This window comes from Camarhynchus parvulus, chromosome 1A (assembly GCF_901933205.1).
Source record: "Camarhynchus parvulus chromosome 1A, STF_HiC, whole genome shotgun sequence".
Classification (NCBI taxonomy): domain Eukaryota; kingdom Metazoa; phylum Chordata; class Aves; order Passeriformes; family Thraupidae; genus Camarhynchus; species Camarhynchus parvulus.
This window is the reverse complement of record NC_044586.1, coordinates 26,305,752-26,331,945: the sequence shown is the minus strand read 5'-3', so window position 1 is coordinate 26,331,945 and position 26,194 is coordinate 26,305,752. Positions and strand designations below refer to the sequence as shown.

The following is a 26,194-nucleotide window of genomic DNA, read 5'->3' as shown; positions in this document are numbered from 1 at the left end:
ATCTTTCTTGAGTTATCCCTTTTAACACATCGAGTTGTAATAAATAAAGCTGTATTATATATCACCTTGCAGCATTTCTAACAAAGTAAATGCAAGTGTATCTTAAAGAAAAAAATGTAAGAAGTAATTTCATTTAAATCATAGTCTAATGGAGGGGGAAGGAAGGAAAGGAAGGAAAGGGAGGGAGGCAGGAAGGGAGGGAAGAAGAGGGAGGAATTACACACTAACTTGGCAGCTGACATCCATTCCAGCCTCCAGAAGCACCTGCACGACAGCTTTGTGGCCATTACGAGCAGCAAGATGCAAAGGAGTGTGTTTTCTTGTATTACAGTTCATCAGGTTTGGATAGGCTTTGATGATCATTTTCACAACGCGCAGACGTCCATAAAGTGCTGCCAGATCCAGAGGTGTTTCCAGTTTGTTGTTTCTTATCGTGGGGTCTGTCAGTTCTTCTAGCAGAACAGCAACAACTTCTGAATGACCATACTGAGCTGCACAATGCAGTGCTGTTTCATTTTCATTGTTCTGTTAAAAAAATCAAAAAGCTTCAGAAATTCATGTTTAATCCACAACAGAAATGCTCAGCTTCTATAAATTGCTTCCATGAGATCACTACAGAGGCAGAGTTTGTAATATAATGTATGTTAATATATGTTAAATGCTTCAAAATTACTTCACTGAAATTTTAATAATAACACATTAATACTTCAGCTTGCTGCTCTCAAGCAGATGAGCTTCTTATGTGCCTACATTGCTCACAATCCATTTTAACAACATGCCCCTCAAAAACTTGTAGCTCATGGTATGCCAAAATCTGTAACCTTCTTTCATTCAACTGTTCCTGAAATTATTATTAAGTCCTTCTCTTAAAAACACTCTGACAGTAAAGTATCTCTTCTTGATTTTGCTGGTTTTATACCATAGCAGTTTTTTATTAGAGAAATGGAATTATGGAGTAAACTGTGCAGTGCAAACGTATCAGGCACAAGGCTAGTTTCATGTATCACTATAAAAAGTTACTATCCAGACAACAATTTAAACTGTGAAGACAAAATAGCACCTATACAAAGACTTAGCAAATCATTTAAGCAGTTGGTCTTCTCAGAACTCCAGGAGAGGTATCTATGTGTTTTAGGGCCTGTGAGTATGCATATGCTCACAAGCCTGTATACGAACAGGTTTTTGCATTATAAAGCAATGCCCTCCCAAGTGTTTCTCAAAATATTACTCAATAAACTTAATAATACATATTGAGAATAAGCATTATATTTTTTAATTGTTTCCTTCCAATTCTGTCTGCATACTTGCAACAACAAAGAGACAACTTCAGGCAAAGACAAAGGAAATAGTTTATCGAGCTCTCTGAATTCTATATGTCACCTATATTATTAATACATCATATGCAGACTTTACAAAGCTTTAAAATACACTAGATGCTATAAACCATAGAAGTATATACATTGACTGCCTCTTCTGAGAAATTATTTATAAAATGTGACAGTTTAGGAATGTTGGAAAAGTACAAAATCAATAAGCTATATAAAAAAATAAGATTAATGTAAATTCAGAAAAGATACTAAATAAGGGTAGGGATATCATTCTAAAGGAAGAAAAAGTGGCAAATCTGAATCCATAGTTCTATTTTTCAAGGAAACAGCTGAAGAAAGTTCAGGGGACAGACAACTGAAAATAGAAAAAAACAAGAGATTCAGAGAAATGAGGCTTTGGACTCTCAGTCAAAAGCTAGCTAGGATAAGAATATTCATGTTGCACAGTAAAAACTAGAAAGGAGGAAAAGGGAAGATTTTTTTTTTTGGTAATGATGTTTCTAATTCTGTAACCAAGAACTCAACTCTTGGGTTTGTGGTTTTAACAACTTGCCTGTCATTTTCATCTCTTGCAATCCAAGATGACTCATGAACTTGGGAAACAGGAGACAGATCAATACATTCAGATAAATCAATGTAGCAGTCAAACTCATGGGTGTCTGCAACACCACACAAGATCTGAGACTGGAGCATGTTTCCTGCTAAGCCGCACCACAGCGGCTGCAGAAGATCCAGGTGGAGAAGCTTCCACTGGCAGACATGGCTTGATGTCTAGTAAGTATTTAAATCATTGTGCATCATTCAGACCACCATGTGGGCTTTATTACACAGACCAGAAATTCAGATTAAAATATATACACTGTCACAATACTACACTGTGGCAATGTTCTACCAACTACCTGAAACAAGCTTTTTGTGCTCTAGTGACTTTAATATATCTTTAAATAGGACTGAGCAAAGCAATTTTCTTATGTACAATTGTACACCCACAAATCACAAGCACAGTTTATTAAAATTAATTTTTAAATTTTCAATATTTCATGGACAGCTAGATGAACAGGCAATTGCAGCCTGCTTTTGTGTACAATTAAATATGAACATCAGATAATTGCACACAAAATGGACAACCATGGTAATTTTTTGCCTACAGTTACTGTATTTATAAGTCCAATGGACATAGTTACACAAAAAATTATATGTATAACTATATTGGCAGTCTGGGAGGTAAATAATATACATGTTTACAATTAAATACCTGTCCAATATCTGCTTATGTCTGAGGGTTTTTTCAAGAACTTATGGAAGTACTAATGGAACTGTTTCAAATCTTGTACCAATGATGCTAATATTGCAGCTTAAAAGTATTCTGAGTAAATTTTCAAAGAAAGAAAAATTAAATTTGCTGTGGCCCTTTTCTCAAAATGTGATAGACAGATACAGACACAGAGAGATCAAACAGTACAATTTGCTCCTGATGAGCACCAAACTGGAATTTTCTCCCTCTGGATAAAGAATATCCAGCTGAATTTTCACACAGAGGCATATTGAAAGGAAAAGTACATTTTAAAACAGCCTGATGCACAAAAGCAAAGTAACAAAATGTTATTATTTTCAGATGTATATTGTTGAACGTTTTTCTATGGTTTTATTTGCCAAATAAAAGCTGCATTTCAGTTCATGACCAAATGAACTGATACAAAATTCTAAAGAGCTACATATCACTGAAATACAGCAGAAGAATGCAACCTGGGCAAACATGATAATTAAATTACCTATATATATGCCCTCAGAACAAGCATTGTACATATTGTGTTATCAGAGCTGAGAGGTACTGCCTAATTAAAACTTGGTAAGAAAACATTCTTCCTTCTTCAAAATGCAAATAGCTTCAATCCAGGTAGAGAAGACAAAATTATTTTTAACCTTCAAAGAGTAAATTAAGACTTGTTTAACTGCTCTCTAAATTTATCTACTTTGACAATTTAGTACTACTTATATAAATCAGCTTAGAATGGAAAGGAAAGGAGACTATTGATTTTAAGGTAGTTTGTCTTCATATCTCTAAAGTTACATGCTGGTTTGAAGCAATATTTTAAAAATGAAAAAAACTCTCCAAGAAACTGGCAATAATTTAGGGCTGTTGCCTGTATTTTCAGTTCCAAGCATAAACAATTGTTTCTGGAGTACAGAAAGTTTGTGTTAACAGTCATTGGAATGAGCAGGTGATCTACTAAAAAATATCCGCATGCAAATTACCATTCTGTAATTAGAGCCTCAAATTTGATATCGAAGGGCTAAATAATACATCTAGTGCTGAAGAAAAAGACTAGAATCCTTGAAGCAATTTTAGATACTTCATGATATGTTAGCAACTACAAGACAGATTCTACACCTGAAGGGTTCTAGAAAAAGAAAGATTGAGAAATAAGAACCAAGTAAAGACATGCAAAATGTAAGGTAAAAAGAGTAGAGCAATATCATGCAAACACAGTACTTTAAAAACAGTCTCTAATATTCATGAATAATAATATTTTTGTCAAGTAGTTACTCTTACAGTCCAAAGGACCTTGTTCAGAAATAAGGAAAGCATTCCATGAGTCAGCTTTTAACCTTCTTTAAATTTTCTTCATTATTTGTTACAAGTGTTATTTCATGGGCAAGATCCTGACCTTTTGTAGCCTTTCTCTGAATCTCTTCTCTTCCACATACAGCCAGAACTCAGGCTGGTATGGCTGCAAACTGAACTGTGCCTTCAGAGCCCTGCATCTCATCAGAAGTTGCAGGCTGTGCTATATCATTTAGCTGCTAAGAAGGTGTGCCACTGCAAAATGTACAATATATCTTGAGGTCTATTCATCAGAGAGCAGATTAGCAAATACATTATAGAGACAGTTATTGTAGCTTGGCAGTCTGATAGTGAAGAAGTACAGGAAGTATCAAGAGAATGAATGGCTATCATGAATATTATAGAGGCTCTTGTGAAGCCACTATTAAACTGTGGGTAAACTCAGGACATTTATTGTATAGTTGTGAAGTCCTTTTTTACTTTGCCAAGCAAGTTTTAAATCTCCTGAAGTCCATGCAAGTACTGTACCAGCAATAATAAGTACTGATTTAACAGACCTTTCCAAAGGATGCTCAACTTGTTTTTTATCAAAAAGGAGTTGAAAGAGGAGATTTCCTAAATCACTGAGCCATTTTTTGTCACATAATCCCAAACCAAATCAACAAAACATTTGTTATTAAAAGCTTTTTGCTATTTTCTCAGTTGCAAAATGAGAATTTAAGTTTAAATTAAAGAAGGAGGGAACAATGGGAGATTCTGGAAACACCTATCTATAATGCTGAATATACTCAACAGTAGTCAACTAGAAGAAAAACAATACAAAAATAAGGCTTAAGTAACTAAATAAATAGAGAAAAAAGGAGTGAAAGAATATATGCAAGACAGAGAAAATGACCTCAGCATGGTCTTAGTTTATGTATTAAATCAGGAAGACAGTTTCCTGAGAAGTTCCACCAAGAAGTTAATAACTCTGAAAAAATAAAGCAAGTTTGTCTGCAAGTTACTCAGTGTGAATTTAAATAAAATCTACTGGCTTCCCATTGAAATTCACTTTTACTTATGTAAAAAAGTAATGTAATATGGTTGACTACTTTGAAAAACCTTTTTTTCCCAATTTATTGTTGCAATTGGCTTAAATCAGAAAGATTGTGCGTGCACTTTTTTTTCCTTCTAAAAAAAGTATAGTACGAGCTGGAAGGGAAACACGGAAATTCAAAAACTAGTATCAAATTTATTGAGGGGTAAAATCAAATGCAGAATTTGAAAAGCATTGTGTTTGCAGGCTATTTTGGAACTGAATTGAACTTCTGGAAGTCCATGAGGTGTCACTGAGAGAAGTCTGTGTTTCATTTGGATTATTTGGAGAAGCTCCTAAATATGTTAAAATTTAGGTGTTTACATCATATAAATGCATCCTGGACTCTTTCTTCATATTCCAGAAGAATTGTTGAATAGTTTTAAAGAAATGTGGGCGAGTTTTGTGGCAGTTACAATTTGTTGGAGAGGCAAATTCTACAGTGCACTGAACCCATAAAAACTGCAGAAGTGTTCACATTTTTTCCTGTAAATTTTTCACAATTCATACTCTGTATATATATAATTGGAATATATTTTATTCATATTTAATAAGACATTTATATACTTAATAAGATATATTTATATTTATCTCTGATGTTATTTACAGTTTTTCCTGAAAAAACCAAACACCACATATTGACCTGTATGTGGCTGTTATTTATTAAACATTTTTTCTTAAATTAAGATTTGTTATCAATTATGCAACTTTATGGTGAAAGTTGCCACAATAAATGTTTTAGCTATCCAGATCTGTTTTACAGAAATAAACTATAAATAGTTTGACTGTTAACAGCACACCGTTTTGTTTTGTTATCAATTAACAAATCTTAATCTCATACTATTTTAATTCAGCTTATAATTTACATAATTTTAAATCTTCAATGAAGATAAACCCTTACATTTTTGCAATGTCACTGTATTTTGTGATTTAAAACATACACCATGCCTGTCAACTAAGACTCCTACATTAACCAGTGATAGAATTCTTCATACATAATTGTTATGCTATAACCACTCCCTGTGTGTAGAGCTGCCAGTCTACATTCCACCACCCCCATAATGTAATTGTCATTTAACTGTTTGTCTCTTTACTGTTTGTTCCAATTGTATGTAATAGGAACAGCAGGGGGCATTCAGAGCTTTAGATGCTGGATATGGTTGCATATGATGCTATGATGCTACTTAACTGCATTTTGAAAGTGTAGAATGCAGCTTGATCAATTTACAATACACCATAAAATCCATTATTTCATCTAATATACATTTATGCATCCTGAACTTCTCATTTATTTCTTTTTTCAGTCATCCAGTCGCTTTCCCATAAGTTTTTAGAAATATTTCTTTCACATTGAATTTCAATCAGATAGATGAAAACAAAAACATGTTACAAAAACATGTTGCAATAATTTTTAAATCATGAACAAAATAATTTTCTTAAAATGCAAACCATTACATCTTAATATGATCCTTGAAAAAAAAAAACTAACAACAAAAACAGGAAAATCTGACTTAGGTGTACTATTTGCTGAGGTGAAAAATTTATGAAAAGTTGGCTGTCCTTATCTCCAGCTCTCAGAAGAAAAAGGAAAGAAAATTAGTCCAGGATTTCTTACAAGCCATAGCTTCAGCTCCAGAGAAAAGTTAATAGAGCATTGAGGAGTCACCTGCATCACAGAGCCTATCTGCAAATAAGCAAAAGCCTCAGAATCCTACAGACTCATGGGAATGCACAATAGGTGTTAGGGTGAGGATGCCTCTCAGGTGTTATTTGAGGAAATGTGGGTGGAGGCGGCTCTGTAACAACACGACATGCCCTCTTTCTGGGATACAGAAGATATTCTCCTGCACAGAGTGCTAATTAGCAGAGGGAAGTAGGTGCCAGCAAAGTAGTCCACATACTGAACCTGGCCATTGTCTAGAGTAGAACACCAAGGGATTTACAAGGTCAGAAAAACTCTGTATACATGAGTTTAACTTCAAAGTTTGATGCAATCAAGATGCCCTTAAAAGACTTAAGATGCAACATTTCTTGTAAGGATTGCTCACACATTTTCTATTATAAGGTTTTTGGGTTAAATGCATAAACAGGAGGACATCTGAGGATCCTTTTTTCAGTGGGGTTTAGAAGTATCAGCTGTATCCCTGCTTATTTGCTCCAGTGATCAAACTAGATACATCACACCTAATCAAGTCTGACAATATTCTAGAAGTCTGGGGATATATGTGGGATTGGGGAGAAGTAGGTATAAACTTACGTTTCTCTTTCTGATCTTACTGAAATATCTTTTTGACTCTCACTCTCTCAGAAGTTCCTACACAGCTTGCAGTATTCTGTCAGTGGAATATATGCAATGTCTTCAAGCAAATGTATGACACACAATTCAATAGCTGCTTTCTGTTTGCTTTCTTGTTTTGCTGCATGAATAAAACTGAAAAGACCTCTCCTTGACAAAAGCTAACCCTACAGTTCAATTGGTTTCATCCTACATAAAACAACTGATGAGAATGAGAAAGTTGGAGAGTTATGTTAATCTGAAACTGAAATAACAAAATGACAAATTTTGAGTATCTTTTTTTTCTTCAATGTGCCAGAGTACTACAGGATATCCCAGAACACTGTCACATGGACATATTTCATTATTTTACTTTCCTATATTTCCTGCACTAATACTTGATATTCATATCTTGGTTATTGTATGAATTCCAATGGCTAGGTGTATAACCTCAGATATCAAATAGATTACTCAAAGCATGGCATCTCACACTGGTTAAGCGTTTGTAATCTAGGTCTCACATTCCTTATCGTCTTAGTTTGCCTTCTGGCCACACTACCATAGGCACTGAAAGAACAATTAATTTGTTAGACTGCCCTTTAGCATTTGAGGTGCTGTGGGGTGCCAGGAGGGACCATACCTGGACTTCATCATTCCCTCCACAAGGACCTGGAAATTCTGAGCACCCTCTGTCACACTCTCAGGCCTATGCAGATGTCTCAGTTACTGCAGGGTCTCAGAAGATACTGCATTTCTGTGTTTGGACACTTGAATACCTCTTTTAGTCATCTGAATAGCCCTGTTGGCTCCTGTGATTACACAGCCCAGACCTCTGTGGAACCAAATGGTGACCATGCAGGCAATGTAGACATTATAGCTTAGATGTGAATTAGGAGCTGACTCCCACCTTCACATTCCAAGTCTCTGACTACTCTGGCAAATGCAATTGCTTAATGGTTACTGTCTGCATTTCACAGCCTACTTCCAGTTCTTAAGCAGCCCGGCCTAGGTGGTGTCAAATTTCTAATCAGCTTATTTCTATTTCTAAATACTAATCCTAAGAACGGACGAGAGAATAATATACAGAATAAAAACAGAAGGTGTACCATATGTTTGACAGCAGAATGCAACACACTTATACTGCCCCTTACACACTATAATACTCATAATTTTTTCTTGGTCTTTTTATATGTCCTTCCTGCTGCATGTGCACCCATGCAGTCCATCTGGTTTGATATTTACCTCTGCATATCTGATTATTTACAGTACTCTTAAAATATACCAAGGACATGAATTTTATCTCAAAGATTTTCAGGAACTTAGTAACTCAGAGTAAAAAACTGCAAATTTACAACCATACAAAAAAGATGCAGTTAGAGTATGTCTTCATGTGATTTTTCCAAAGCAAACAGAAGGGTTTTGCATACTTTTTAAATCTAATATTCTTTAAGTCAGTGCCTATTCAGAAGAAAGGTATCTGGTATACTTATAATGGAAGATTTTCTCAATCTTGGAGAAGGAATTACTGAAACAATGGAAAATAGACTTTTTTAAACTTGTCTATAAATTGGTCAAACCCATAGAATATGTGCTGGTTTTTTTCTGATGATACACATAAATATTTTTTATCACTTCACCTGTTCATTCACTCTGGAGTGTGATGGTCCATGATGGATGAGAATCTTCACAATATCTACATCTCCTCTCCAAGCAGCCAAGTGAATAGGAAAGTAACCTTTATTATCTGCTACATTAGTTGATGCTTCATACTGAAGTAATTTGAGAACTATATCCCTGGAAAACAGGAGATAAATCTCAAAGTCAACAGGAAACTAATTTTATTAAGTTTTTGCATGAAATACATATGACCAATATTTTATCCTGAAAAAAATAAAAAACCAAACCTGTATTTCAAGCAAAACAGCTACAAAAAGTGAAGACAAATAATTTCCAAACATTAAATAGATAGTGAAACATAGACAAAAAGCTATTAATTGTAATGATTCTTACTTATGAATACCATCAACAATATTATCATCAGCTCTCTGAATCTGTTTCTTTCAACAGGATCACCTGGCCATAGAATAACTTTTAGAATTTGCCTGTACAGAATATGCGCATGTCCTCAAGGCACTAAAGGCTCTTGTCTCCATCACAGCTGAACTCTGGAGGCAGGATGACAAGAGGATAGTTTGATGGACACATTTCTTACTGTAAGGCTAAGTAATAGTCTTTCCTCTTTTTTAAGGCGTTATTTCAAAGATAGTTAGGAAACAATTTAATGATGATCTAGCTAGATATATGAAATAACTTCTTCTATGTAAAACTTCTATGAAGTAACTGCTATTTTCATTTTCCACATTCAGCTGCCTTGTAGCAGTGAGGGGAGAAGTGACTTATTACCATTTTAATTCTCTTTATATTCCTTTTGGTGTGGCTTATCATACATTAAGTGAAAGATTAGCATAAATTGGTATATCACATCCCTGATTTTTAAGCAGTTTCCTGTACTTAACTCCAAAAGCTAAACTAAAAATCAGCTGTGTGGTATGATAACATTACCAAGTATGTCAGAAAGTAAATAAATTGTGTCTTGCTGCTGCATTTGTAGTCTCAGTTTGACACAGTCTGGCCTCCTTAGCTATTAAGCTAAGAGAATCTATGATCCAGTGTGGGCGGCTCTACGCACACTTTTTACAAATCTGGAAACACTGACTTACTGATTTGGCTCAAAAAAATCAGTGAGGGGAGGAAGCTCGATGTAGCCTATGTTATGACAAAAAAAAATTACTACAAACTGACTACAAATTAAGACAGAAAATAAATCTAATGCCATTATTCTTCCAACCTTGATAGAACCTTATTTAATTGCATATTGAAAGAAAAATGTGGTGAGTTATGTGGGAATATATCCAGCTCAAAAGAAACTGCCAGTTGACTTCAAAAGATACTGGATTCATCACATCTAAGCTTTGAGGAAAATTTAAGCTGGATTTTGGTTAGTCCTGACAAGGTCAAATGCCATGAGAACAGCCAAAAAAGAGCAGGTCTGTTACAGAAAGATTTCTGTTACACAAAAAGCTCCAGAAAAGTGACTCCTGAGGGAAACTTTTTAGTACACAAGGTTTGAGAGACTTCCCATTAAATAATAGTTTGCACTAAATCATCCAATGAGAGCTAGATATACACAGCAGTTCCTTTGAAAGGAACACCAAACAAAGGAAGCATAAACTGAACTAAATGGAAGAAAATCAGAAGAAAAGCCCTGCACAGATGAAATCTATAGACTAAAACATACAGGAATTTTTGGAGTCTATTGCGAGATTGAAGTTACAAAATAGAACATGCATCTCCGTCATCCTTCAAGAATGCCCTGACCCACCACACTTATCTAGGGTGAGTCTTTTTTAGTGCTTTGGAAGAACTTTTTCATTTTGTACAAATACATTTCAGAGAGGAGGAGACAAAGTCCTTAGCCCAGTAACATTACTGGGCTAAGTGAAATTACTTAGGGAGACTGAGATTCCAGAGCCTGCCCCAGATATAATTTAATTACTTATATAAAGCAGAATAGTTTCACAAAGAAAATGATCCCACAATGACCAAGAAGGAGGGCATTCATCACATTCAGTGATCAAGCAAGGATTTGAACAATGGCGTCCAAGTATCCCAGGCACAAACTATGTTCTTCCTTTTCTTGAAAAACTCTGAAATTCTCACATTCAACTTAGTGTAAAGTGTGAAAAATTAAAATCCCAGAAGGTTTTAACAGACAGGAACTTCTCCTAAGTAGGCAGATTCTTATGTCAAATGATTGTATGCCATTTTGATTTTGAATATCAAGTCTGAAAACTCAAATAGAGTGTAAAGTAATTTATTGGTTATTTGTAATGACTAACAAAATTAGGACCACCAGGTGTCTCTCCAATTCTCTTGCTGGCCATGCCGCCATTGCAGCAGGATCAGAATAATGGCTTGCGTAACAGGTCCTGAAACCCTCATGATTTACCACAAAATACCTCATGATGTATTTCAGTTTACTTTAATATAACAAGGTATAATTGTGATGTCAGTTACTGCTACTTATCCTGCTGAGAGTGTAAGCCAACACCGGACTTCTCAAAGGCTGTAAGTTACATCTGCTGCTCTACATAAGTCCACATTTTTAAGTCCATCCAGACCTTGGAATAAGTTTGGTCAATACTTTGTCTAAAACCATGATTTGGCTTTTGTGTGTTTTGGGACTTAATATTGCTAGGATTCACTTGAACCTCTGATAGTTTCAGTATTTATACAGCAATATTTTTCACTTTGTGTAACTATTACTGTATTGCAAGTATTAAATATACCAATCCCAGTTTTCATCTATTTAAAATCAGCAATCTTTGCAAGCCAATGCTTGGGGTTTGGTCGGCCAAAAATTAGCAATAGCACAAGAAACAATCCATAAATAATGAAGAAAAATGCTGAGATTAACAGACCTTTTTAAGAACGTAGACCTAATTATATGTAAGTAAAAATATATTAATGGATAATTCTGAACCCTCCTACACAGCTGCAACTTTGGAAAATGCACAATATCTAGTTCAATAATTTACTTTACACATTTATTTAGAAGGAATATCCCATATTCATCAAAAGATTGATCCATCCTAAAGGAAACAGGCACCTTTCTAGAATACAATTGAAGACACATCCTCAAGTTTTCATTTTTCCATAGAAGGATGCACAAATTTTGCAGTAAGCTAAATAAATAATAGTTATATATCCATGTGTTATTTTATGGACAGTCCAAAATCACATTAAAATTCATGCTGATCACTCTTAATTTCCATGGGTTTGGATCAATTCCTTGTCTCCCAAAGAGGAGTTTAACCAAAGCTTTATGTCAAAACTTTCTTTAGTGAAAATATCCTTTCCCCCCATCCCCCACTTTCAAGTGTATAATTACTAAATATTCTTTCCATGTTATTTTTGCTTTGATAAGGATTAATCTCTACTGTTCTTTGTTTCACAAAATTGCTTCCTGAAAGGCTCACACTCTACACATGTGTACATACATACAGAAATATAACACAATATTTCCTGCTGTGATTTCCCAGCAATGAAAACTACAGCCAAGACCAGCAGTAACAATGCTAAATTTCCCCAAAACTGAGGAAGAATTTGGAAGAAGCAGTATAGAATCAATAGCTTTTAAACTACATTTCCCATTTGTCATTACTACTTATTGATATTGATGACACTGTCAAAACATCTTATATTAATTTATTCCATTTGGAAAAAAGGCACTTTAATATGTCAAGGTTTGTCAATTTTTGGTACAAATCTCAGACCTATGCTATGTTTTCTTGCATCACACAGTTAAATATGATTCTAAAAATGATAAAAACAAAGTGTGAAGCACTTACTTGTGTCCATTTAAAGCTGCATGATGTAAAGCAGTATAACCTGAACTGTCAGTGCAGTTTATGTTTGGTCCTCGCCAGATGCTGCAAATAAAGCAAAATTGGGATATTAATTTTTTGGCTTGGCAAGTACAGAAGTGACAGAAATTTGATCTACGAATAATCTGAAGATCTCTGCAACAAGTGTGATTAAATTTTAAGAGATGAATTACCTTGAAAGAAAGATAAAATAGCAAGTGTCATGTATCAACATAACTTATTTATAAAAATAATTTTGCACATCCATCTATATAAGAGTCATGACCTTTATGTAGGGCAGACTCAAAGACTAATAACAGAATAGTCATTTCAATTAGAACTGTTCTCCCTCTATTACTCTGGTAATTACACTGAGGTTATCATCTGATTTTGTACTACTTTTCCACAAGTATGTATTCATTGTCTTTAGGTCAGTTAATCTAGAACCAAGCAAATATCAGATTAGTGAGAACCAATCATATTGTTTAAAGGGGCAGGAAATTTGTACTTTTTACTTACCTTGATATTTTAGCTACCACTTTAGCTGACTATATTTTTAAAATAAATTAGATATAATTAAATTAACTTATTTTTGAAAGTAAGTTTTGCTATCTTACTGTATTTTACAGACAACCTCATTACGTGTCCAGTTTAACCAGTTTCATTACTTATTATGGGCTTTTCAAAAAACAGTAAAGGACATATTTTGTTTCAAAGCAGAAAACACAGATGCTAATCTACCAAAACCAACAACTAAATCAAGCCCTGGAAATTGGATAACAGGTGTATTGAAAACCAGCAGACTTTTTTATCTAACTGACCACATTTGAAACTGACTGTATCCTTTACAGAAGCAATTTACTTTTCTGTAACAGTTTTCATCATTAGTATTAAAACTTCCAGAACACAAAATTATGATTCCTGAATTACAGTCTATATTCATTAGTTTCTAATACAGTGCTAAACAGTCACTGGCAAGCCATATTTCCCTTCACTTCATACATTAGAATTAAGTGCTGTTGTTTAAAGAAAATAATTTGAAGCTAATAAGTGAAAAGAATTTTTCATATTGTCATTTTTCATTATCTACATCAGCAAAATGACATGTTATGCTTAACAAACGATTTTTAAGATTTACTATTGAATCTGCATTTTATTACCTATAAAATGGAATATATATATTTGCACATATATATATCCACACAAGGGAATACTGATGTAGACTGGTCTCTTTTTCATTGTGTGTATTTGAATGATTCATTAGCTCATAAACTTAAGCTGTTGTTTTCCCACAAGTAATACTGTGTGCATACAGAATTATTTGTGTGAAACACTGTGTTCTGCACTGAGCATAATTCTATATAATGGTGGGTACCTCACCTCTCCCTGCAATTTAATTTCTTGGAAGAACAGGATTGAATTATTTTCTTGGGCGCAAAGAAGCAAAAAAAGAAAAAGTAACTTTTTAAAAAATCTGCTTAGACATCTACACATGTTCTTTTCTAGAAGGCAGAAGGCAACATTCAGATAAGACTAATCATTCTAATCTTTTCAATTAAAGGAAATAATTTTAAGTTCATGGAATAATAAAAATTGAGTCCCTGAACTGAGAGCTCCTCTGCAATAGACAGATGTTATTTTCATGGCAAAGACAATCCTTCCTTTCTATTAGAAGGAAAGAAGCCCTTATGTAGTGATGAGGTACAACCTCTCATACTTTTGCACAGTGTTTATCAATTATGGTTTATTTTTTGAGTTATATTTTCATGCTTTGATATATGTACCAGCTTATAGGAGAATGAAGAAAACAGTAAGTGGTATAGAAAGTAAGATTTAAAATATTACAAAAAAAATACACTACCAATTGGAACAATTTGCTTAGTTATGATATGGTTATAATTTGCTTGCTTTGACCTAGAGTTGTTAGGATTTGTCTGTTGGCTCTTTTTTTAAAGTGCAAGAATCCATGAATGCATATACTATTCATGATGCACTAAGCATCATGAATTAAAAAAAAAAAATCAAAAACTTAAAAACTGCTACCAAAATTCCCTAAGATAATCCTCATTCTTTCTCCCCTAATTTTCTTCTTTAATCCATTCACTAATTAAAACACTGTTTTACTTCCTGCCTCTGGTCTTAGGAAATATTTTTCAACTGAAACTATATGGATTTAAAAAAAAAACCCAAACCTCTGAGACTTTATTAGAGAGTATATAAATGCATCTGTGTGAAACTCCTCATGACACACAGCTTGGGCAGCTGAGCGGCAAAGAACAAAAGACAATGAGTAAATGCTAACAACTCAGAGAGACCAGACAGGATGGACAGACTAATCACCATTGGTACACGAATACATGCTTAAAATCATAGTGTGGTTATCAAAGTACAGAACACAGCAAACATGAGCAGGACTCAGCTGCAGGCAGCTCTCTTCCCCTGGGCCCGTGCTGAAATCCTCTCCCAGAAGGTCCTGCATTGCAACAGGGGTCCAGTATATACACAGGATATTTAGGCTTTGATAACTGAGAATCAAATTCAAATTGGACAGTCCGAACAAAAATTCTTATATCCTAAAACTCCCAGCTTCAGCAAAAGCTCTTCTCTCGCAATTGGAATGCAGCAGGACAGAAGTCCATTCATATATAAGCTCCATAAAAAGCAGCTGACTTCAAACAAAAGTGGAATAGAGATTGAGGAAAAACCTAAAGATCCCTTCTTTAGTATCATAAACATAAAAGATATGTGAAGAATCATTAAATATATTGATTTATCTGTGTATTAAAATATCTGTAAAAACAACACAAAGGAGGATCTGGCAGAAAACAAACACCATTCACTCTTCAGAAAAGAATATTTGTTGAGAGAAAATTAGCAGCTCTTCAGAATACTGTTACTATTGCATGTTCTCATAAGCATATTTCTTCCAGTGATGCAGTCAACCAAATTTCTTCATGTGGCATGAATTAGTAAGTTAGGAATCTTTTCCCATGCACATCAGTAAATTAAAACCTTCCCATTACTTAATGAAATTTTAAAAAGTAATTAAGCCTACTTTTTGTGGAAAAAAAAATTAGTTTTCATTCAATGGTGAATTAAAACATGATGATCAATTAGTTTCTTCCATTACATCTTGCCAAAGTAAGGCACAAAGAAACAGAAGTCTGTTATACTATTTACATTATTGCTAAAAACTGAAAGATCTCCTCCTCCTTAACAGTCTGCTCTCATTGCGGACAAAGAATACTGACCTTATATGAACTGATGTCAAATATTAATTGAAAATACTCTTTACTTGGTAAGAAAATTACTGGGTTTTTTTTAATGAGCTTAAATAATTACATATAAAGAATATAATTTCAAAAGAAACATGAAAATGACAGATAAAAAATATGGTTAGATGATTTATTTCTTATTTTGCTATGCTTTTTGGAAAGAAATAATTGTGAAGTCGCAGTTGTTACACACATATGAACAGAAAAGCAAGGAAATAAAAGTTTTTTCCAGCTAATCATCACACAGACACACTCTCCACCAACAGTACAAGAACTATGCTTGCAAGGTATGCATAATTTTTACATCACATTTCTTCTCTCTATATATATATATCTGCATTATATCATTCCATCATCATTATATTATTTCATGATTATGCAATAATATTTCTGGTCCTTATATGGGAGTTTTGCCAAGGTGAAAGGAAATTATTCTTGGTAAACAAGGATAAGAATTTGTAAAAGCCTTAGAAAGCTGCCTGATAACATCACATTCTAAACTTCATCCTCTTTCCATTGATGTCAGTGGCAAACATCAACCAGTTCAGATTTACACAGCCCCTTACTGTTCCTGTGTTCCACAGAATAAATACACATTACAGGAATTTGTCTTATTTTAAGCCAAAATCTCCCAAATTTTCCATGCTTTTTGTTCATCTGGCAGAAACACATTGACTAAAGTTTCTTAAGCACATGGCCAGGCTGCTCTTTATTAGTGCTCTGCCTACATTCATACACATGTTCAGTTGGGTAAACTCACTTCATACAAAGTATATGGACAACTTTACAGAGAATTTTGAAAATGCAATCTTTTACACAATAATATGTATCATCATTCCGATACATAATAATAACATTACTTATTGTGAACAGCAGAAAAATAACTCCCATTCTCTATTTATGCACAAATACACCAAATGGACAACTCTTGCTCTAACCCATATAACTTAATAATGTTACTTACCAAATACAGAAGCATATCATTTTAATACATGTGAAGTTTTTTTCTTTTTATGGATTCCTCTTTGTTAGAATCCAGTGTTATGCCAAATATATTACCCTATAAAAAAATATATATTTCTTTTTCATGGATGGTTTTATCTATTATGAACACTCTTCTGCTGAACTTGATGTATGTCTTCAAATGACTTCAAAGAAAATAAATTTAAATATTTGTCTTTAGTAGCAGATAAAACTTTATTAGAAAGTCATGTTTTAAAGCCTAACAAATAACTGTACATCCAAAAAACCTGAAAAAGTGTATTTTAGGATTAATTTCAAACAGGTGCAGTTATAGGTATTAAATTGAGAAAAGTAGATGATATTTTGATTAAGGTTATCTTTGATTTTCTTTCCATTTTCAAAAAAACCTGTTGCACAAAGCAACTGAGAGTGAAAAGTCTCAAATTAAAATAATTTTTTTAAAGTTAATTTAAAAATAAAGGGAATGGCAAATGTATTATCAATTTAGTTAATACTGATCTTATGCTAAAAGCTTCTTGTATAGATAACTCTAATTCAGTGTTTTTGTTGGATCAGTATGAAATGTGACTCAATTTTAAACGCACTTACTTCATTTTGATTCCTCTTGTTTAGTTTCCTCAATATAAATAATACAACAAAATTCATTATCAACTTATTCATGGGATTATGGATGTTACTCAAGTTCAGGTTCTAAGTCAGTTTGTTCCATTGTCTTTCTTTAACCTAGATCTGTTTACAGTTTTGGCCTTAGTGTAAGTCTGCAAAACTGGAGGATTCCACCAAACTGTGATCTTATTTCCATACTGAGTGTCTTCAATTTGTGATTTCTATTTGATATAGCGAGTGCAATGCACATTATGAGTTTGATTATTTAGTATACAACCTTTGGTCACTACAATATTTAGAGCTAGCTACAAGAGTGTATTAGAAAAAGATCTTTTTCCAAATATGCAAACAGCAGGATCAACACTTTGAGTGATAACAGAAGCATGGAAGTAAAAAGTGTAATTAAAAAAAACACGTAGAAGAACAGGACCATGTCCAACAATGTAAGACTCAAAAAACAGTATCTTAGCAGTAATTATTACTTTTTAAGTTTTGTGAAGAATCATTACTAAATGAACACTGATAGATTTAACAGGCTACATCCCCTCAGACTAAAATTTGGAGTAGGGTGGCAGCATTTAAAAGTATGCAAATAACCTAATGTCCAATAGATAGCCTCATATACTTGCTCACTTACCATTCTCACTGTTACGAACTGTATTTTTGGTTGTAGAACGATGATACCCATGCCATCTTTAGGCCAACCTGCCATCCATTGCTTCTCCAGTGGAAAGAACTATGATTGTAAATGACTGAAATTCAGTGCGTTGCTGAAGAGAGGCAGAAAGCCAGACACAGAGATACCAAAGTGTCGCAGCACACGTCCCAGTCAAGAAGGCCACAATACACAGAACATCACCATACAATATCAGGAGACTTCAACCCATACAGAGTAACACCATGCCACATCAGAAGGCTTCAGGCATCTATCCATACAGAGCAACATCATATCACGTCAGAAGGCTGCAAACATCTGCCCTTCTTGTTCTTCAGCCCAATCTTTTATACCCCTCATTGTTCATGCATTGCAGCTGTGTGCCTTCTGTTCCCTCTCGTGATTGGTCAGTACACCTGGGCATTCCATGTCTCATTACCTTCAATGCTGTTCACTTGCTTTTCACAGCTGTAGCCCATTAGGGATGAGGCTCTGCTGCCAATTACCTCAAACTGTGTGTGTACCTACACCAAAGTCCTGGCTATTCAGAATGGACTAGTCATGATGAGCCTTACAGAGAGACAATATGGACTTATTCTTAGAATAACCTCATAATATTCAATATGGCCTTATCCTGAATAACCTCAGGATAAAAGAATTTCAATTGAAAGAAAAAGGTTTTATAAAAGCATATTTTTGATAGAGTTAGGACTTAAGAAACAACTCTAAAGGAACTCCTGAGATGAGAAATTATAGAACTTGTAAATGAGGACATTACGATTGTGAGGTAACCAAAGAGCAGGCTGGAATAGTACTGAGATTATTGGAAACGATACAAATTCTCATTCACATGTTAGGTTACGTGATGAACACCTCCCGTTTATCCACAAAGGAGAACAAAGGGACAACAGAGAGTTGGAGAATCAAGTAATGCCCCAGCCCCGCTACTCTGGAGCTCATCAGAGAAGATCATCAGTGCATTAAAAGCCCATCCATGCAAGTCCAGCAGAGCACAGCAGCACCACAGCAGGCAAAGACACACCTTGTTGGGGTCTCTCTCAAAACTGTGCTGTGAGAGCCTCCACCCCACTGCCTAGGGGTGACACATATCAACACAAAACAATGCTGGATAACACTTCAGGCTGAGAGACACCACCACCATGTCTAGGGCTATGGGACACATGGATTGAGTAGGATTTCTGATGGGATATTTAGGGGAGGAGCCAAAGGCAGGGAAAGGGATGGACTTAGGTGATTTGGGGAGGAACAAGTTTGAGAAGACCGAGGAATACAGGGACAAAAAAGCTTGATCACTTGTGTATAGTTGGTTCTGCAGCTCAATAGGCTGGTCATGTCCTGCACTCAATCTTACTAAATTATGATTCTACTTCCCTGGACAAGGGCCTCTATCCTGTGTGCATATATGAGGGCCAAACTACCTGCACCTGAGTCAGATGATGCGTTATTGAGACTATATGTCAGTCTGGCCAGGAAATGGAGCAAATGAGGTCTGCGGACCAGAAACTGGAGGGAGACCTTGGATCAGAGGCTGCAGCTGTAGTGTGGGTGTGTAAGACAGTGTGTGATTGCTAATGAAGACCAAGCTGGATCAGCCAGCAAAGTAGGTGAAGTAGCCTGGGAGCCAGTTGTGTGGCTGTATGTCTCTGAGGTTAAGACACCTATACAAAAAATACTAGAGAAACCAGGTCTTTTATGGCTGACATAGACCACTGGGAGGCACATCCTACAACTCTTCAGACTGGACAGTTTGTGCATGTGTAACTACATGTAAATTTATGTATGCCCAGTTTAGGAAAGAATCTATCTAGGAAAAAACATGTTGATGAGCACTCAGTCTCTCCAATTAAGTACTCTGTATGGTAAAATCTAAATAAACTAAACCTGAACAGAAGTCACATGAACTATTTCAACTGAGCTAGAATTCTGTTTACTTGAAGCTGCAATCAATTTCCCTTAAGGGTATGTACGTTTATCTTGATAGTCTTAATAGTTACATCACTTTAACTAACTCCAAAAGGAGAAACACATTGACTTCATCCTGAAGTCACACAACGGAATAGGAAATCAGTTATGCTTTACTTTAAAAATCTGTGATATATAAGGTAACTTTGCATTTGACCATTATCTAACCAGTCTGGCTTCATCATTCCTTATGGACTACTCATCTGGAGGCACACTGGCTGTGTATACTGCATAATACTGTGGCTATATTCAGAAAGCAAAATGTTCCTGGTTAGCTAGTACTGGTTAGCTTTTACAGTCAAGACCAATTTGCCTGGAGTAGTTAAAAGAGAGAAACCCTTCATCAGCTATGACATAAGGGCTCCTCTGTATTCCACTTGTCTACAGGGACAAGCTGGGGTTTTGCTTAGTCCACAGAGAACCATAGTAACTCCAGCTTGTCGGTGATGAGTCAGACAGATCTTTGGATTCAATCCGGGCTTCTGTCCTTGAAAATACAGTCATTCTGACAGGAAAAAACATTACCTCTCATTTGGCATCATCCTGCAGAAGAATGCTGTAAGAATAACTACTAAATTAAGAAAATACACAGTCCAAAACCAGATCAGCAGGCAGTATATAAGTAAATATATAAGTGTAAGTAAAATAATTTCTGTTTAAGCAATGTAAATCATTCTAAAACCATTCCCAGTGGTATGTATGATCTTAGGTGATCTGAGCAATCTGAAAGAATACCACACAGCCGATGCTGAAAATCAGTGCATCAAATTAATTGTTCCTATGAAGAGCAACTCCACGCCCATTTTATCCTTAGTTTGGGTTCCCTAATATGTATGAGGTAGTTGGGTTCTACATATTTGTTATGAATTGGACCTATGCACTTGGTATAAGATCTATAAATTGATCAAGATCAACCAGGAACACAGCCACTGTGTTATTTACTATTAGGCCATATAATAAAGGCTAATTGCCTTGGCTATATCTTTTTTCCATGTGAGTACAATACTTATGGGTATATTCATATATTAAACTCCCTTTATAAATAAATACTGGGTTCTTTCAATTCTTTTTAGACAACTAATACTTAGTGAAATTACATAAACAATAATTATTTTTCTATAAGCACAATAGCAATCAGTCTTCTGAGTGGTTGTGAAAGCCCTTGCATATCTCATGATTCTAAGTACATCGAACTCACTCACCAGTTGGTTGAGGGAGGAGATTGTCCCATTCTACTCCGCATTAGCGCAGCCTCAGCACGAGTGCTGTGTGCCACAATATAAGAATGATATAAAGCTATTAGAAAGCAACCAAAGGAGAGCTACAAAGATGGTGAAAGGCCTTGAGGGGAAGCCGTGCAAGGAGCAGCTGAGGTCACTTGGTCTATTCAACCTGGAGAAGACTGAGGAAAAACCTCATTGCAGTTACAACTTCCTTGTGATGAGAAGAGGAGGGGCGGGCGCTGATCTCTTCTCTGTGGTGACCAGAGACCGGACACAAGGGAATGGCCTGAAGTTGTGTCTGGGTTGTGTTTAGGTTGGGTATTAGAAAAAGGTTCTTCACGCAGAGGGTGTTTGGGCACTGGAACAGCTCCCCGGGGCAGTGGTCACAGCACCAGCCCGACAGAGCTCAGGGAGAGCTGGACAATGTCTGGACAATGCTCTCAGGCACAGAGAGTGACTCCTGCGGATGGTGCAGGGCCACAAGTCGGACTTTGATGACCCTTGTGGGTCCCTTCCAACTCTGCTTATTCTATGACTTTTAGATTCCATACACTTATACAAATATACCCACAGATGCTGAGGTATAGTATATACATCATTATTCTCTTTTGAAGAGCAGAGCACATTCTCAGAAAGACCATTCTGACTCCTTCTTTCACAAAAAAATAGCTGATATTAAAAAAATTAAAGCCACTCCAATATTACTTTTATCAGAAATAAATGGAAGCAAAGTCATTTATTTTTCTCTCAAGAATACAGATATGATGATATATTTTATTAGGAAAGATATTTCCTTAGCTATTCTTTTTCTTAATTCAACTGACCTTGAATCTTTAGTAAGAAGAGAGACTTTTTTTCCACAATTCATTTTTGGAGATCCAACACAGTGTTCCCATCCAGCATAAATTCATAGTGTTTGCAATTTTAAACACATTCTTTTCACAGAGAGGCAAAGTCAATATTTACTAGAAAAGGAGATTTTAAAACCTCTAAATGATTAATTATGCATCCTGGAACACTTACTGACATTTGTTTAAGTGGAATAAACATTCCTGAAACTCTGGCACTGGAAGCAGCACTGGGAAGAGTAACAATTTGCATCAAAGATTTTTGAATATGGATGCTGTTAGATCTGTGACCTCAATCCAGTACTAAAGATTGTACATCTTAGAAACCAACCTGAGATGAGACTCTGTTATAGCTCTAGGACACACAGAACAGAGCTTGCTATATATAGAGTCTGCAATTCAGCTGGCTTTAATACCTTGTCCTTCCTCATCTGGGTTTCCTCAAAAGTAGAATAATTCTTTCAGACACTAGCAAAATAGACACAAGAAGAAATGCACGATTCCATTTCCCCTTGATTCTTGAAGGCCATCACACACTTCCTTCTCAATTTATGCTAAGATTTCAAAATGAGATTCAGAAATCAACTATATTAACATTAATCCCTGCAGCAATGTAATCAATCCCTCACTATCTCAACATATGAAAATGTAACAGATGCAAGTCTCACTTCTGTTTGCATCCACATGATATTAAATGTTATCCACATGATTTCCCATATCCTCAATTCAAAGCTTCCATATCTTCATCTCACAACAGCAGCAATAACGTCCAACCCTTTTGGACAACCTGCCATAACAGCCTAAACTCAGAACTGAGAAAGACTACAGCTCCAGGAACTCACTTCCAAAATATGAATCCTGAGATATTAAGGCTCTTGACTTCTATCAATGATCTATAACATATGTAGAATATCTGCATAACATCTGTGCTTTCCAGTAGAATATTTCCTTAGTTATTCAGACTCCATGGGCCTAAGCAGACAATAAGCAAGTCAGCAAACATCAGAAGTGTGCAAGAGTACATTTTTACAGGATATAAGGTACTTGAAAGTAACCTTGATCAAAATGTATACAAAAGAGTACTAAAACTCATTCCTGTTGTCCTGGGGTGACTTTATAATGCTGAACTGTATAATACAAACATTATGTTTATATTTAATAACATAAACATTAAACAATTTGAGTCTGTTCTCTGGAGAAACATCGTTTTAAATCAGAGGTGCACTTATAGCATTTGCTAGAATGCTGCCATGGAGTATCTACATGTTGACTGCCTCCATCCAAGTGCTAACAATCATTCTTTCCATCAGCTTTGAATTAACTTCATTAACAAGGACATAGCTTAGGAAAGACAGATGAAATATAGATACGACAAATACATTATAGAAATGATAGTCACTGTATAGAAAAAAAAAATAGCACCTGCTCAGATTACATCAACATTTCTTTCTTCTCTTAAATTGAATATCGAGTTAAATAAGTAACTAAGTCAGGGTGAAATTAGCTACTGCATTAAGTACAACTGGGCAAAACCAATCCACTAATCGAGTTTTTGCAGAGCCTTGAAGATTGGTCTTTATCAGACATACCGCAAACCTCAAATAGAAACATGGTAACATCTAATCTTTAACACATAGAGCTATTATAATGTGAAATGTTCAAATGCTTTTGGCATAGCATAGAAAATCTGAATAAGAATGATACTGGATGAAACTATTGCATGATACAAAATTATTAAATCAGATAATGCTATTAACTAAGGACAGTTTGAGCATAAATTCTCTATCCTATGTTAGCCAGCTATGCTCTAGCTAACTGGAACAGTAGGACAGAGAAAAGCTTTCCAACAATAAAAATATAGAACTAATTTCTTAATTTCTTCTCTCAGCAACAAGTCATATCTGAAATAAATAATACCAAAACAGAAGGATGATACTCAGAACACATTTCATTTGCTGTGCTTTGCCAACAGAGGTCAGAATTACCTCAGCAGCATCCAAAGCATTACTATGATCATGACTAGAAATACTTGTATTACCACAAAATTACTTTCACAAAGACAAATAACATACTTTAAATAGAGACTGAAGTTTCACAGTGACATACTACAAAGGTCTTCCAAAGCTTTTGGATATGTAACAATGTCACCACTCAAAATTTCCTGAACACTGCTACTGAAATAACTACAAAGGTCATATCCATCACATGACTGACAAATTATTTGGTCAGATATGCTAGCAATCATTTGGATCACTCAAAAGACATCAATTCATCCAACAAGACACTTCCTACTGAACAAAATCATTTATGACACATAGCTTAGAAGGCAAAAGGTAATTACAGTAAAAATATTCAGTAAATTTTCAGTCTATTTATGTTAGAATTCCCTATTTAAATCTATTACAAGTTATTGTTTCTACTCTATTTAAAAGCCTTATCAAATGTTGAAATGAAATCCAAAACTAACAAGCTTAAATGACACAAAAGCTTCTACTATAAAGGAAGATTTGGCTGACATAGACTTTCAAAGAGCTTAAAAAGAACAATAACCCATCACTTATTTCCAGATGTATCTAAAGTGAACACTGTTTTATAATTTTCCAAAATCCAATTATACATCAAGAAATATTCTTTGTACCTCAAATAGATTTACTGTGGAATGTTTTCTAGAAAATGAACCTAAGACCTACTCCAAAAGTATTGCAAGGGCTCCATAGAATTGCAGCTCTCTGGATCATGAACTTTTCAACAATATTAAAATAAAAAGGCTAAATTTGGGGGAATGTATTTAAAGAACAATCTTTCACCAACTTTCAGCATCTTTCTGCTCCTTTAAATTGAACTGATAAGAGACTTAACAAAATCTGTTTTGACAAATACCTTTTTGTAAAATATATAACAAGACTCAGCCATAACAGGAATAATTTAATGTCTCTTCTGAACTGCCTGTTTGGTAAGAGATATCTGGAGAACCCAAAATTACCTGCAAATAGTCTTCCTAATATCCTAGTTTTAAAAAACCAAAAAACATTGCAGGAGAGATCCCAGTTCCACAATAAGACACCATGCAAAATGATTCATCACATCTCTCTCTCTAATTTAGCATCAGCACTATGGTACCTGAAGGACTCATGGAACAACTACTGTGATTTTTTTCAGCTGTGTTTAACCCAAATAATGCTCCTAAATCTTTATATAATTGAGCAGGAAGAAACCAATCTCCAACTAAATACCTTAGGTACTAAACTAAATGTATCATGCAAGGCTAGACTGGCCTCCAACAAAAAAAGAAGGGAAATAATACACCAAAAACGGTTATGAAATGCATGTGTAGATGGCAGATTCCATCCTACTTTCCTTTATTATATATATAAATCACTTTTTTTCCCATTAAAGGTCATACATTTGCAGAGAGGAAGGGATCTTTGTTTGTGAAATCTCCAGAAAGCTGTAGGTTTTTCGAAAATTATGGAGGTGGGAAGGCCTCTGACATACACACGGGCTAGGTTCTCTAGAAGCTACTTACTATTAACTCTTAAAAGAATCCAGACACAAACCCCCCTGAAAAACAGACCCCAGCTGAATTTACCTGATCCTGAATTCACTTTAAATTTCAATTATCTTTAATCTTGGAAAGAAAGATCTTTTACTATATCTCATTCTAAGGTCACTTTTATCAAGTAGATTTGACTGTTAGTTCAATCTTGGCTGTAAAATTATTCAGATTAAGCCATCATTTCACCAAAGGGGGCACAATTGGATTTCAAATAGTAAGATGAGGGACATTTTTTTCCCCCAAGTGCTTAAGGGCTGACCAAAACTACACTTGTCATATTTGGAGTCACACTAGAAAATCTAAATATATATACATATATCCTTCCAGTGGAATTAAATTTTAAAAATGGCCGAGGTCCAGCTAGTTGGTAGTTCATGGCTGGCCCCCCCATGGT

General features: G+C 35.0%; 1 protein-coding gene across 7 annotated transcripts in view; it reads right to left on the bottom strand.

The window, feature by feature from the left end:
- ANKS1B (ankyrin repeat and sterile alpha motif domain containing 1B) overlaps window positions 1-26,194 on the bottom strand; it is a 407,446-nt gene that overhangs the window by 349,739 nt on the left and 31,513 nt on the right. For all 7 annotated transcript variants that reach the window (XM_030960758.1, XM_030960760.1, XM_030960754.1 and 4 more), the window contains exons 2-4: window positions 12,656-12,736; window positions 8,882-9,038; window positions 229-525 (exon numbers count right to left, since the gene is read on the bottom strand). In XM_030960758.1, the coding sequence (XP_030816618.1) occupies window positions 229-525; window positions 8,882-9,038; window positions 12,656-12,736 (535 nt within the window). The remainder of the gene's footprint in view (window positions 1-228; window positions 526-8,881; window positions 9,039-12,655; window positions 12,737-26,194) is intronic.